Source organism: Cynara cardunculus (genome assembly GCF_001531365.2).
Source record: "Cynara cardunculus var. scolymus isolate 2C chromosome LG 7, CcrdV1, whole genome shotgun sequence".
Taxonomy (NCBI): Eukaryota; Viridiplantae; Streptophyta; class Magnoliopsida; order Asterales; family Asteraceae; genus Cynara; species Cynara cardunculus.
Window position 1 is genome coordinate 5,569,338 of NC_037534.1, and position 14,840 is coordinate 5,584,177.

A 14,840-nucleotide genomic window follows, 5' to 3' on the forward strand; every position below is an offset into this window, starting at 1 on the left:
AGATAGAATTTGAGAGGGTGTGAGAGATGAAGATGAATAAATAGTTGTTGTTAATAAAGCTTAAATTCGAAAAAAGTTTATCATATCATGTGATTATAAAATATCAAAATTTTATTCGAATTTATATGATCAAATCGTAAACACAATTTATATAATCCAATCGTAAACACAATCATATCCTATGATAACAACACATCCAATAATATTGAAAAAGAAACATGTAATAACAAATCACATTTTTTTAATGAATATAATTTCTACATACCTTTTAAAATATTTGAATTCTTCTTCAACTCTCATCTTCTTCATCCCTCACCAAAGGATTTTATATGATTTTATTTTGTTTATTTTTGAAACTTTAAAAAATAAATTTCATTAATAAATAAAAGAAAGTAAATGGAAGAGCAAATCAAGAGTTGGAGGTTAAATTTGGGTATACAAAATTACAAAAATAACCCGGGTTAATTATGAGCTATACATTTTTCATCAAGGGGCAAAAAAGTCTTTAACATATTCAACATTTAAAAAAATCAAAAAAATGAGAAAAAAGATAGGAAGGGTTCTAAGCATTAGAAGGTGCCACCTCATTACCTTTGGTTTCTTCTTTAATATATATATAGATTTTTTTACCATTAATTAAAATTATACTAATATTAAGTTATATGATGAGACTCTTTGGATATTTTTAAGAACCTAAAAGGTAAGAGGTTGTTTGTTTTTTTAATTTGTTGAGATTCATGTGTCATTTTAGTTGTTTAAAATTTTAATTGCAACAATGTTTTTCTTTGATTTTTGTTTCCACATTTGTTAATTAATTGCTAGTGATAAAGTTTATAAATTTATAAGAGTTACACTTTTTATTTACGTTAGTCCGTGGACAAGTCCAACCCGTTTTATAGGGTGGGGAATGACAAGTTGTCAAACCCGAAAAAAAAGGCTTGAATTTATAATATTAAGCCCGTTGGACAAAAAAACAAGTTGGGTCCAACCCAAACCTGGAAATGATCACCTCTAACATTTATATTAGTTATGTTACCTTTTGGTCACTACAACAATTCCTTTCGTCAATGGTTGTGTATCTTCGTTCTTTTATATATAATTTTATTATATACAAGATTAGAAAAGATTATCGGATGCCCCTCGAGAACGGAGGCCCCATGCTCCCGCACCCTCGGCACACTCCAAGGCGCCCCTGGTGAGAGGAGCTTTTTACGTTGTATTTAAATTGTTTTATTAATAATTAAATATGTAAATATCAACAAATAAAGTACATAATAAAACTTTAAAATAATATATCTATACTATATTATAAAGCATTTGACAAAAACTCTTAAGAACTATTTTTTAAACATGAAGTAGTGTTTATTGATGCATATTACTTAAAATTCAATATTATAAGTAAATTATGCGTAAGTACAACTTATTAAAGCTTCATGTTTAAATTCGTGTAACTAACTGCAGATAAACATAATCAAATAGAGAATAAATATCTCATTTTAAATATAAAAAAAATAAAAAATATAATTGAGATAATCATTGAGTTCTAACAAACTACTTAATTTTTATCTTTATAAAAAACTATATTATTACTTCGTTATTAAATCTAAATTAAATTATAATAAAAAAATTGAATTAAAGAAATTACACAAAAACATCTACAGAGACGGAATAAAACAAAACACTAAAATCAAGATATATCTCGCTGCATTACGCAAGTACCCTTCTAGTAAATAATAATAAAGTAGCCGAAAAATGGGCTTCGATTTTGTTTTTATGATTTATGATTTATGATTTTTTTGATTTATAATTTATCATTATTTTCATTTCTCATACTTAAAAGTACGAGCTAATTTTAGAGACTAAAATAATGATGCATTACAAACTATATGGACGGAAATCACAATTTCCAAAGCACAAAAGGCGAAAGTCGTAATTTACAACGTTTAAGAACATTTTAATTTATTTTTATGGAGTGTTTACTTTTCTTAACTAATTGGTGACATCATTAGTATTAGAGTAAACTATAAATTTGGTCTTTGTAGTTTGATAAAAATAATAATTTTTGTCTTTGTAGTTTCGAAAATAAGATGAGGATTGTGATTTGCAAAAACATTCAGATTTGATCATCTTTTTTTAACGGTCATTGTTGATCATTTCTCTCCGTGATTTGACGATGATCATTTTTACCTTACGAATTGTACAATCTCTGTATTCAGCTTTATCGATCATCATCGAGTCTGTTCAGTTTTTCGCTGAACATATATTGTAATTCTATCAGAGACAAGTATTCTTCAGGAAGACAAAACTCACACCACATAACCTTTAGCGATGTCGAAGATAGAAGCTGAAGACAAAAACAAACAAGTTCGTGATCTGATGCGGTTTTAAGTGATAACAAGCTCGTCTACACAAATATGAAATATACTTAAGATTCAACGAACACTGATGAGACCTTCAACGTCATTCTAGTGTAGCAATCAAATGAATCTTGTTGAACAAGATTAATTTTTATCTTGTCCTTCTACACAAAGGACGAACTCATACCTCTCAAAGTAAATTACTGTACGGAGTCACTCTATTATCTCCAAGCGTGCTTACCTACTTTATAAAAGACTACTGTTCGTATATGACCAAAGATTGTATATCTTCAACAAAGGACAAACTCATTTCTTGAAGCTTGCCACATGCTTTGTACCCTCTGACTTGCATTTAATGTGATGAGTATAAATAGCCGAGAAGTTCTTTCTTATCATTTGTCTTCCCTATCTCTAACTCTCTATTTAAGAGAAAGACTTCCACTGTAACAAGTAAAGAACACAAGATTTCTTAACCTATTTCTTTTAGCAAATATTTTCTTTTTTGCTATTCGTAACTTGTATGTTTCTTTGATTGTTTAGATAAGTTATGTATCTTATTTTTTCCCTAAACAATCTGTATTGATTTTCTTTTTTAATATAAGTTTTTTAAAAGTGAAAGTTGGTGTATTTGTATTCATGTCCCTCTCTACAAAACCGTTACTTGTAGATCTGGTTGGGACCAACAACCATTAAAATATTCTGTTAAATGAAAGACATTTTCATCTTTTAATCGACTTTTTGGTTTTTTACCCAATCAAAACCAATCTGAATCCAAATCATTTTTTTGTCTTTATCCACCATGCAACATCCTCACAAATCATTTTATTTTCAAATAAACTGAAAAGTGCAACTCACACATGGCTTGATAATTCTTTTTGATCTTATTCCAACTCTTTTGGACTTTTACTCGATTACAATCTTATAATGTATTTAAAACAATGACCCATGCGATGCATAATATAAAATAATATCGTAAACCCGTGACAAAAAATTATTAGAATAATTTATCATTAAAAGGAAAAAGTTGAACACAAAACATATAACGAGAGCCACGTGTGATGTTTATCGGTTTTGAAAGTGTGATATCGTAGAAATATAACCGGTATTTATTCTAATCTGAATGTATTTATCAGTTAGTTAAGTTACAAACTCTTGATCTATCTTTTATCATTTTGTCAACTGAATTACAAGTCATAAACTTTTAAAAATGCTGGTAAAAAAATCTCTTAAATTTCAAGATTACATTATACATATTGTTGCCGGCAAGTGACCTCACTATGTTATGTTGACACGTGTACGGAAATAAAAATTCAGAAAAAAATAATAAAGAAAATAGATTTTATTCCATTATCTTCACAATGAATTTGATCACGTGATTGGCGCATGACTAAAGAATATTTATTACTCTCTTATTCTTGGTCGTGTACCAACTATTATATATAAAATTGGTCCTCTTTCTAGCACACAAGAGTGAGAGTGATAATGGAGGAGGGGTTGTTGTTGACGGCGGAAGTACGGCGGAGATGGGAGGTTGTATTGGCGGAGGAGGTGAAGAAAACTTGTTACATAGCATTGCCAATGGTGGTAGTGACGGTGTCACAAAACCTATTGCGGGTGGCGTCTATGTCAATGGTTGGTCATCTTGGTGAACTGGAACTCGCCGGCACCGCCATTGCTGTGTCCCTCACCAACGTCACCGGCTTCAGTGTTCTTGTAATCTCCTCTTTTCTGTTTTACTTTTTTTTATACCCAATAAAATTGCGACTTTCCAGATTCAGCAACTTATCAACTATGGTTTTATACAGTTTGGAATGGCGGGTGCACTGGAAACTTTATGTGGGCAAGCTTATGGAGCAGGGCAATACAAGAAGGTTGGGACCTATACCTATGCCGCTATTATCTCTCTACTTTTCGTCTGTTTACCCATTTCGATCTTGTGGATCTACATCGACAAACTCCTAATTGTTCTTGGCCAAGATCCTTTGATTTCAGCTGAAGCTCGTAAATTCTCAGTCTGGCTCATTCCTGCCCTTTTTCCTTATGCCATTCTCCAATTGCTCATGCGCTACCTCCAGTCGCAAAGTATATTGTTGCCAATGCTTTGGAGCTCAGTCATCATACTCGTTGTTCATGTACCCATATGTTGGTTTCTCGTGTTCTGGTTGGGATTTGGGGGTGCTGGAGCAGCGTTAGCCATCGGAATCTCTTACACCTTGAATGCAATTCTTTTGGGGGTTTATGTGTACCGATCAGAATGTTGTGAAAATACTCGTGTTATATATTCAGGAGATGTATTACCAAGCATCAAGGAGTTCTTTCGTTTCGCCGTCCCATCTGCTATCATGGTTTGGTAAAATCCCTGATGATTTTTGGAATATGGATGTTTCTTTTAACGTGTACTATGTTGATTTTACTTTTATTGTGTAGTCTTGAATGGTGGTCGTATGAGATCGTTGTTTTGCTATCTGGGCTCTTGCCAAATCCCCAGTTAGAGACTTCAGTGCTCTCAGTATGGTAACCTTCTTTCCAGTAAACCCATAAAAATTGCGACGGTTTTTTGAAAATCTTGGACTAATTTATCATCTTTTGCAACAGTCTAACAGTTGGTGCCTTACATTATTACATACCTTACTCACTTGGAGCTGCTGCATGGTTTGCTCTCAACTTGTTTGATGTTTTGCCTAACTCAACTATTCCCAAATTAAAACCTCCCCTTTTGTAGCACACGAGTCGCTAACGAATTAGGAGCTGGGAACCCCAAGGCTGCAAAAACAGCCATCTTGGCTGTATCGATGCTTGGAGCAGTCGAAGTGATCATAGCGAGCACCACTCTCTTTTGCTCCCGTTCGGTTTTGGGGTATGCATTCGGTAACGAAAAGGAACTAGTAGAGTATGTGAGCAACATCACTATTCTTCTATGTTTTTCGATATTTGCAGACACAATAGCAGCAATTATTTCAGGTTCTTACATTGATTAAACCTTAAAGAACTCTATAACAACTTCATAACCGTAACAAGCTCGCCAACGAATGTCGTTTTCTCTAAACAGGGGTCGCGAGGGGGAGCGGGTGGCAACATATCGGCGCTTACATTAATCTTGGATCGTATTATATCGTTGGAATCCCCATGGCTCTGGTCCTTGGTTTTGTTGTGCACCTAAACGGCAAAGGATTATGGAGTGGCTTAATGATTGGAGCAGTCGTGCAATGTGTTTTACTTACGCTCGTAACATGTTCGACTAATTGGGACAAACAGGTTCTTGATTCGACCAACAGATTTGGTTTCGTTTTCTTTAAAAACTGTGTTATGTCATCAACTGATAACGACCCTTGTGGGTATTTTAGGCAACAAAGGCAAGAGAACGGATGCTTGGAGGGGGATTTGTTGAAGAAGAATGACGACCTAGAGGGGTGGTTATGTTATGTGGCACGTGCTATCGTTTTGTTCCTTCATGGTAAGGTAAAAAAAAATTAGGTTCGTGAAATGTGCAATCGTTTTATTCTAGAAGGTGCAACCGTTTTATATGATGTCACTGTATCCAAAAGTTCTTGGATCCGTCCCGCTTCAACATCATAATGTGCAACACATACTTCTATCTGTCAAAAATCTGTCTATAAATGGTTTCAGTGGATGTAACAATGACTGATTATATTTCTGATTTAATTTAATTCAACCGTTTAAAGATAAGATACATTTGTGTTATATTAAGAACGACGGATGATCTATGATCCGTCGTGTTTGATATTAATTTATGAATAAACTTCAATTTTACTCTTGATTTATTTATTTAGGAAAAATGCACAAAATAACAATTTATTTTTATAATTTTTTTATTATAACATTATACTTTCAGTTTTTCTTATTATAACGATGTACGTTTAAACTATTTTTTATTATAACATTATAATTTGAAAATTTTATCCATTATAGCGTTGAGTAATCCTTTGATTTAAATTTACTTATTATACCAGGTTTCCATGCCATCTAATTGTCCACGTAGGCTGTCTATATATACTATAGTGATGTGACTTTTTTTATTAAAATATTGTACTTTCAAAATTATTTTATTATAGTAACTATTATTTCTTATTAAACAATGTACTTTTAATTTTAATATGTAGATATTTTACATGTTATTTAATAAATATATTAAATGAATCAAAAGAATTCTAAATTATTCATTAATATACTAATATTAATAAAATTAGCAGAATACAACTTATCTCGTTAATATTTTTAAAAAATGTGTTTTTTGAAAAAAAAATAAGAATTGTTCTTTTTTATTTTATCAAAAGATATTATTTTTAAAAAAATATATATTATATTTGTTCAAAAACTTTTACTTGACATATAAATATATTAAATTAATTAGATTTTTTTGAATTATTTATTATTATAACAATATTAAAAAAAATGTAGAATACAATTTATTTTGTTAACATTTTAGAGAGAGTTTTAAAAGATATGTATTTTTTTGAACAACATAAAATAAGAAGTGTTACATTTTTTACAAACAAAATATATCTCGAAAATAATATAGCATATTTATTTAAGAAATATTTTATTCTAGAATATTTAATTTGTATGCAACTTAATAAGAAAAAGTCAAAAAAATTAAATGTTTTTTTAAATCATAACAATGAAAAATGAAAATAAATAATAATAATTTGAAATAGGTTTATGTTTTTATTTTAATTAAGTCATCAAAATGATGTATCATCTACATCACCTCATTAAAGTCACACAAGCAAAAAAAGTCAAGCGGTTAACCGGTTTAAAAGGTAACATGTTACCCATTGCTATAATGGATAGATTTCTTAAAATATGACGCCTTAATAAAAAAATAATTTGAAAGTACATTGTTGTAATAAAAAAAACAAAAGTAATGCTATAATAAGAAAATTTATAAAAATAGGTTAATTTTTCATACATTTAACCCTATTTATTTTACCTTTTTTGTTAGTTCCATATATAATATAGGGACTAGTTTGTAAATTAACTCGTTTATAGCTAAAATACCATTTTCAATCAATAGATGATATGTTTTGATGAAAAATATGATTAGAAGGTTATCTTTTTTGGTAAAATTGTAAATACTGTAACAAACTAAAAGGGTACCGCATAATGTAATATGGTTTAATCTTGATTTCGATGTTGAAAATTCGAACTCTTAGAGGCCGTTTATTAAACACTTACTCGGTAAGTGTTTATCGGGTAATTTTCCTCACCTGATGAAACATGGCAAGGGCCGAAAATCTTATCTAGTAAGAACAATGATAAAGATAGAGAGTCTTACCCGATAAGTGATGGTGATGACTCTTACCCGGGTAAGCGTTTAACGAGTAAATTGTTATACACGATACCTTCTTGATATGCTACAATCTTACCTGGTAAAATCAATTATAATGTTGACTCCTAGGCTTTACACTTACCGGGTAAACATTTGGATAAACGACACCTTACTCTTGTTTCAGTATGCTTCTACCCTCCGTCTCTCTTAATTTTATTTTTATGATTTTCTGTTGTTTTAATATAATGAAAAGTTATCTTCATATTATTTTTATGTTTTTATATATATGCTATAAAATTTTTGAAACTCGAATTTTAGGATATATATGATATACATCATATTGATGTGAAAAGATTAGGCATGGGAAAGGGCTTCGACCCGTCGAGGAATCCGGTCCACCAGCCCCTGTCGGGGACGGGGATTCCCCGCTAAATCGGGGATGGGGACCCCCGTTTGTCCCAAACCGGGGATGGGGACGGAAATGGGTCTCGTACTCCCTGCCCCGTACCCGTTATATATATTGATTAATAAGTTATATATATGTATATTATTTATTTCAACTAAAGCAGGGAAGGATTGTGGTGTGGACTAACGATCGGATCGGTCGTGCAATGCATTCTGCTTACTCTTGTAACATGTTCGATTAATTGGGAAAAACAAGTTCTCGGCTCGACCATATTTTTTTTTCCACTTTTACGACTGTGTTGCACAATCAACAGATCGTGATCCTTGCGGGTATTTCAGGCAACAAAGCCAAGAGAAAGGATGTTCAATGGGGGATTTATCGATGAGGATTCGAGGAATGGTACTTCATCATCATAACAGGTAATGCATACTTGGGGGCTGTTTATCAAACACTTACCCGGTAAGTGCTTACCGGTAAAATTTAATACTATTATGCATTTATCGGGTAAGATTTTAGTCCACCAAAACGACATAATATACAATAATTTACCTGGTAAGCGTTTATCGTGGTAAGAGTCGTCGCCCTCACTTACCGGGTAAGACTCTTGATCTTTGTCTTGCTTTTACCGGGTAAGATTCTTGGTCCTTACGATATTCATCCGGTGAGGTAATATTACTTGGTAAGGGCGCTTACCCGGGTAAACGTTTGGTAAACGGCCCCTTAATCTGCGGAAGAGATGTGTACGTTCAGTTTAAGTGTATGTAACAACAAACTCAGAGTTGATTTGATTTTATTTTTTCTTTCTTCATTAATCTTTATGGATTAAACTATTTATATAGTTGTCTATATAGATTTCGATAAATTATTGTTTGTTTTTTATGTGGAATAACAGTTTGAATGATGTGAATTACAATTTTACCCCTAGAGAAAACATATATAAATAGTATACACTTCAAGAAAACATTCATTACACCCCCACATCTAACATACCTTAGTTTCAGTTTCATCTACCTTCAAATAGAACAATCATAGATAACAACATCTAACATTTGCTTCAAGCTATACAAAATGAACAACTTAAAACATATATGATAAATAAATGTTATATAAAACGAGCTTTATGAACTTAAGACACGGTTTCACCTTGCACGTTTTGGGCCGAGAGGAAAGGAAACCCGTTGCGGAGTAGTTTGTGGCACGTCAGTCCTCTGATCTTGCGACTTAGACTCGCTAGCTTCTTCCTCTTCCTCAGTTTCTTCAACAGCTTCACTCGTTCGCTTCTTCAGGATCACCAACTGATAATTTGGATTGATCAAGGTATCGGGCTCGGGGGGCAGTGCCATTCCTGGTCCAGCTATCGACTTCGGCAACGGAATTTTGTTCCTGTTCCTTGCCAATTCTAGTAGGACCTATTAAGGGAAAAAAACCCTTTTTCAAATGTGTGTTTAAATGAGGGAGATGGAACAAGCTTGGTAAAGTACTAAACTGCCCATGTTAAATTAAAACCTCGAAACCTTCCACAGTTTTTATAAAGATATAACAAAACACAAAGACGCTAGGGATTAGTCGGGTGGGATACCTCTCGTGGAGGGGGTTGGGAGAAGCTGAAATTGACTTTTGACTGAATAGCAAGCTTGACATCATCAGAATCAATAGAAGACTTCCCAGCGTGCTCCGAATACACCTGTGCATCGGTCAACACATCCACTACATAACGATACCATAGTTCTAGAAACTGATGGACAACACGAGGTTCATAGTTTTCAACCCCCATCGATTTCAGTAATGTTTTAACAATCTTGGCATCCCTCGGCAACTTCTCCTCTCCGTCAGCCATTCCTTAGGTTGTAGATCAAACCTGATATGTGCAGTTAGAAAACAACTGCTCATTAACACTAAAAATAAGCAAATGTTCTATGAAAGTAGATTGATATCATAGGATTTTGGACGACTGCTATATCATTGAAGAACAAAGAGACATAAGGAGGCAGAAATTCACTTCGGGATAAACAAATTGAAGCAACAAGCGAGAGTGAGGTAGGCAGGTGAAAAAACTGTCGAATGTTTTGGGGTTTTATTTGACAAGGGTAATTTAGTAATTTACCGATCTTGTCTCATCTTCTTAAAAAAGGTGCATTTTTTGTCCCACTCAGTCCCAAACATGCGACAACAAGTTTTTGTCATGTCCAGTCCTGTCCTGCCTTGCATACCAAACGCACCCTAAAAAACAAAAAACAGGTTCCATTCCCCTCCCTCATCCATTCACTTTCCCTTCATTCTATCCGCCTTTCAGAAAAGAAACAAAAAACAGGTTCAGTCCCACACAGAGTAGGATTTGGGGAAGGTAAGATGTAGGCAAACCTTACCTCTACCCAATGAAACAGAGAGGCTATATCTGTAAAAGACCCCTGCATTAGGCCATGGACATAAAGGTTTAGTAGCATAGACCCCAAGAAGGCTTATGTTTTTTTTTCCTTTCATCAAGCTATACATAGAATAAGCAATCTTTCTGGTAAAAAACCACAAGGGTGATGCCTGATTGGTTTGAGCTTGACTCCAAAGGTCAAAAGTACCAGGAGGTCTCAGGTTCAAATCCAAGGAGGAACAAAATCTCCTTGTGGCCACAGAGGTTCAAATGCGGTGACTCCGGACTATCTGTAAAGTAGGTGGTCGCCCTGGGATTAGTCGGCTCGCATAGCGGGTTGGATATCCAGGTTAATAAAAAAAAAATATCTTTATGGTAAAAGGCATGTGTCCTGTAAAGCTAAATCTATGCTTGTTTTATGTGTTGAATATACGGTTTGATTGAATAACAATTTCACCCCGACACCCCGTGCAAGTAAAAGGCTGCCAAAGTTATTTGAACGCTTCCGGTAGTGATAGTCTCAACATAGCATCACAATTTCTATGAAGCCATTGAAATCATGGAGGAAAACATTAACATTGAAACAACATAGTTACCCTATTCAAGATGGAGATCTGCAACAGCAGCCACGATGGGGGGCTTCTAGCAGTGGTGTATCTTGATGATTTATAGGATAATCATAACTAAGATTGATATCATTAATTTCATTTTGAGCTTTTTTGCAAGGGTTCTTTTTTTTTTTAATTAACTGGATATCCAACCCGCTATGCGAGCCGACTAATCCTAGGACGACCACCTGCTCTACAGATAGCCCGGAGTTAACGCATTTGAACCTCCGTGGCCACAATGGGATTTTTATTCCTCCTTGGATTTGAACCTGGACCTCCTTGTAATTTTCCTTTGGAGACAAGCTCAAACCAATCAGGTACGCAAGGGTTCTTATGTTTTCTTTTAAAAAACCCATGAATAGTGGATTGATTTTTCATCTTAATCTACATTTACAGTCAAGCAAATGAAGCAACTACCAACAAAATTCAAGCAAACAGTTCAAAGTTCAATATGCTCTTTCACTTTCTACTTTACCAAAACCACAAATTAAACAACCAAAATCAATATGTTCTGAACTTCTGATTACTACAAATCTAATTACTACGGTATGTGATATCTCAAACTTTTGATGTGTTTGACCAAAACCAAAATAGAATTGCGGAATGTCATAATGAATTACACGATCAACATGAGTTTTACACATATTCAGAGCAATAATAATAATGTCAATTACAGAAAAGAACAGTTTTAGGGCAAAAATTAGAGAAATTAGGGCAAAACTAGAGGGCACCTTTTGTGCTACCCAGAATTCTGATTCCGTTCAATCCCTTTGCAAGCTCCGAACAACGTTCTTCCGTCGAAGTGTTCATGTCCTAAAAAGTCGATCCGTAATTGTAAATCAATTCAAAATGTACGTTGGGCTGGAAATTAGAAGAAATTGAAAACTGGGCTGGATATAAGTTTGCTGTGGCCCGACCCGAATCATAAAATTAAAATTTTTTTTTATTTACCTCAATATCTAACATGCTATGCGAGTCGATTATTCTTAGGGCATTTGAACCTCCTTGGCCACAAGGAGATTTTTATTCCTCATTGGATTTGAACCTGAGACCTCTAAACACTTTTGACGTTTGGAACCTAAGTTCAAACCAATCAGTCACTACCCTTGTGGTTCTAGTTTGTAAATTTGTTGTTCATTACAAGAAAATATGAAAAAGAAAATAACAATAGATTATAAATAACAGAAAGATTCTTTATTTTAACCACAAGGGTAGTGCCTGATTGGCTTGAGCTTGGCTCCAAAGGTCAAAAATACCAGTAGGTTTCAGGTTCAAATCCAATGAGGAACAAAAATCCCCTTGTGACCACGGAAGTTCAAATGCGGTGACTCCGGACTATCTGCAAAACAGGTGGTCACCCTAAGATTAGTCGGCTCGCATAACCGGTTGGATATCCAGGTTAATAAAAAAAAAGATTCTTTATTTTATGATATTAAGTGTTTGAACAAGAACCTAGATCTGTTTTGAAGGAATTAAATATACAAAATAATAACTTACTTTTTAAAAAATTCTTGTTATAGCATTCTAATTTCATTTTTGTTATTACAGTTATACACTTTTTATTAAAACGTTATACTTTGAAAATTTTACCCATTATAGAGTTGGTTATATGAAGTAAATAAAATTATTACTTATTTGTTACGTTGAATAAAACTATCTAAATCATGAACATGACCATTTTATCCTTCTATTTTTTTATTTATTTTATTGGTCTCCAGACGTTAATCAAAACAATCAGTTTCAACTATCAACCCTACAATGCAAGTAGATGGTTTTTCCTTCAAAACCAATGCGATAAAAAGAATTCCACCACCATACCCCTCAATTACTAATTTGAAACCCGTTTTCACAGTTTCGAAACCCCAATAAAAAGAACCGTTACTACTGTTATAACAATACACCCGTGTTCGATTCCAAAGGAGGACAAGTTGTCTTTTCCGGTGCTTGCTTATGAGGTATGGCAAGTAGGGTTCACAAAATGTAGACCACGGGACCATGAGGTCCCCGCCAATAAACCTTATATATATATATATATATATATATATATATATTTGTTTGGAAGGAAGTTTTGATGATGCCGAATTGTCTTTTGGTAAAAATAATCTTATTTTGGTCAATTTTGTCTTACTTATTCTTACCTTGTCCTAAGTCTATGTCACGTCATGTCAATATGCGACAACCTTTTCTTCATGCTCTGTTACATATAGCAAAAAAATTAAATATACACAATAAATATGAAGTATTTTTTGGACCTGTAACTTTCTTTTATCATCGTTTTCTCTGTTTCGAAAAACAAAACCATTCTAGAATGGAAGAATTAACAAGCATAGCCATTTGTAGTATGAGCTAATTAAGGTTTCTAGCATATCTGTATTTACTAGATAAATATCAGAATTCTTGAATACAACTGATATATATATACAAGGAAATATGAATAGGAACTCTATAAGATATAAACATATTCCGGTATCCAATGATTAAATATATAGAAATATAAGAGAATAAACCGTTCAACCTTTAGTTGGTTCCAACTTTTTTGGATCTAAACCGAACTGTATATATCATCAAAAACCACGATCGTACAAGGATGATTAGAACTAGTCTGTGTACAATTTGTTATACCTCTGCTACTACTATTGATGTGTACGTATGTGTGTGTATATATAGAACTCGTTAAATTGAGATGAATAGAACCGTAAAACTGCCACAGAGTCTATTAGATGTTGTCAAAGAGCATCTCCAACAGCTACACTCTTTTGTAACTTCTCTCTTTTGTTTTCTCTATTTTAGAGTAGTTACTGAAGCAAAATAAGTAACCTGCAAAATCTCTATTTTAGATCAGTTGATGGAGATGCTGCAAGAACATATGATCTTATTCAAATTTGAGGTAATCATTGGTGCATAACGGTCTTGATCACCGAGGTTAAGTTGATAATGTGGTTTTGATGTTGCCTCGAACCATTTCCAACCCACATTTGGCCAAATTCAACGTGATGTTACTCATACAATTGCTATTCACTATTTCTTGATCTTGTCATTCGTCACTACAAGAAAGCAAACCTTTACATATGGAATTGTTCCATCGGTAATTAGAACTACCAATGGCCTTCCGACGAATTAGTGACACATTCTTAAACCAAAAACTGATGACCAAATATAGACATATTAACGATATAATGAATTTTTTTTAAAAGTGCAATTCACTGCAAAAATGGTAGTTTTCAACTGTTTTAACTATGATTCAGATCCCGGACAAATATACCAGATAACACCAACTAGTGAAATATGAGTCTTGAAGATCATTTAAGAATGGAAAAAGGAAGTCCCTTCATTCGTTAATCCATTAATTTTATAGTCAAAAGAGACCTACAAAACGAGGATGAAAAAAAATGAGAAAGACCTGAATAAAGTTTTGTAAAAGACCTGAATGATATCATCCATAGATATACAACTCGCTCATGTTCTGTGATCCAAAGCTCGATCCGTTTATAACATCTCCCATTGACATTATATGCATGTATGGTAACTCCCTCTTTCTCAGACAAAACTTAGATTAAAATGTTAGAGAGAGAAGGAAATATTAAGGGTAATGACAGAAGTATAAAGAGCACAAAGAAGCGAGGTGCATTATATATATGCACTTCATGTCCTCTCAGTGCTCTCTATCTTCTGTCAACATCCGTCATCGCCTCCTCCAAATTAATCAACATCACATATACGCTTTATAGGTCTGGCCATATATCCTAACGATATCTCAAAAAGAACCATGATGTCATGAATCCAGCTATCTTGAACATGTTTTAGCAGCTAAAAG

At 33.5% G+C, this 14,840-nt stretch overlaps 2 protein-coding genes across 2 annotated transcripts; one reads left to right on the forward strand and one right to left on the reverse strand.

Moving 5' to 3' along the window:
• The first annotated feature begins 3,839 nt into the window (after positions 1-3,839).
• LOC112515905 (protein DETOXIFICATION 14-like) lies at positions 3,840-5,942 on the forward strand. The gene is made up of 7 exons (XM_025122874.1): positions 3,840-4,070; positions 4,163-4,707; positions 4,785-4,871; positions 4,953-5,009; positions 5,080-5,318; positions 5,407-5,612; positions 5,702-5,942. Exons 1-7 carry the CDS (start codon positions 3,840-3,842, stop codon positions 5,753-5,755), a joined length of 1,419 nt encoding a protein of 472 aa, XP_024978642.1. The 3' UTR covers positions 5,756-5,942.
• A 3,033-nt stretch (positions 5,943-8,975) lies between these two features.
• Positions 8,976-11,867, reverse strand: LOC112515602 (transcription initiation factor TFIID subunit 9). The gene is made up of 3 exons (XM_025122501.1): positions 11,758-11,867; positions 9,633-9,911; positions 8,976-9,462 (listed from the first exon to the last, which is right to left on the reverse strand). The coding sequence occupies exons 2-3, from the start codon at positions 9,888-9,890 to the stop codon at positions 9,193-9,195; spliced, it is 528 nt and encodes a 175-aa protein (XP_024978269.1). The 5' UTR covers positions 9,891-9,911; positions 11,758-11,867; the 3' UTR covers positions 8,976-9,192.
• Positions 11,868-14,840: the final 2,973 nt, after the last annotated feature.

Coding starts and splice junctions, on each gene's coding strand:
- LOC112515905 (XM_025122874.1), top strand. CDS start 3,840: ATGGAGGAGGGGTTGTTGTTGACGGCGGAAGTACGGCGGAGATGGGAG. Junction 5,319..5,406: donor AATAGCAGCAATTATTTCAG/GTTCTTACATTG, acceptor TTCTCTAAACAG/GGGTCGCGAGGGGGAGCGGG. Junction 5,613..5,701: donor CGACTAATTGGGACAAACAG/GTTCTTGATTCG, acceptor TGGGTATTTTAG/GCAACAAAGGCAAGAGAACG.
- LOC112515602 (XM_025122501.1), bottom strand. CDS start 9,890: ATGGCTGACGGAGAGGAGAAGTTGCCGAGGGATGCCAAGATTGTTAAA. Junction 9,463..9,632: donor CCCAACCCCCTCCACGAGAG/GTATCCCACCCG, acceptor TTCCCTTAATAG/GTCCTACTAGAATTGGCAAG.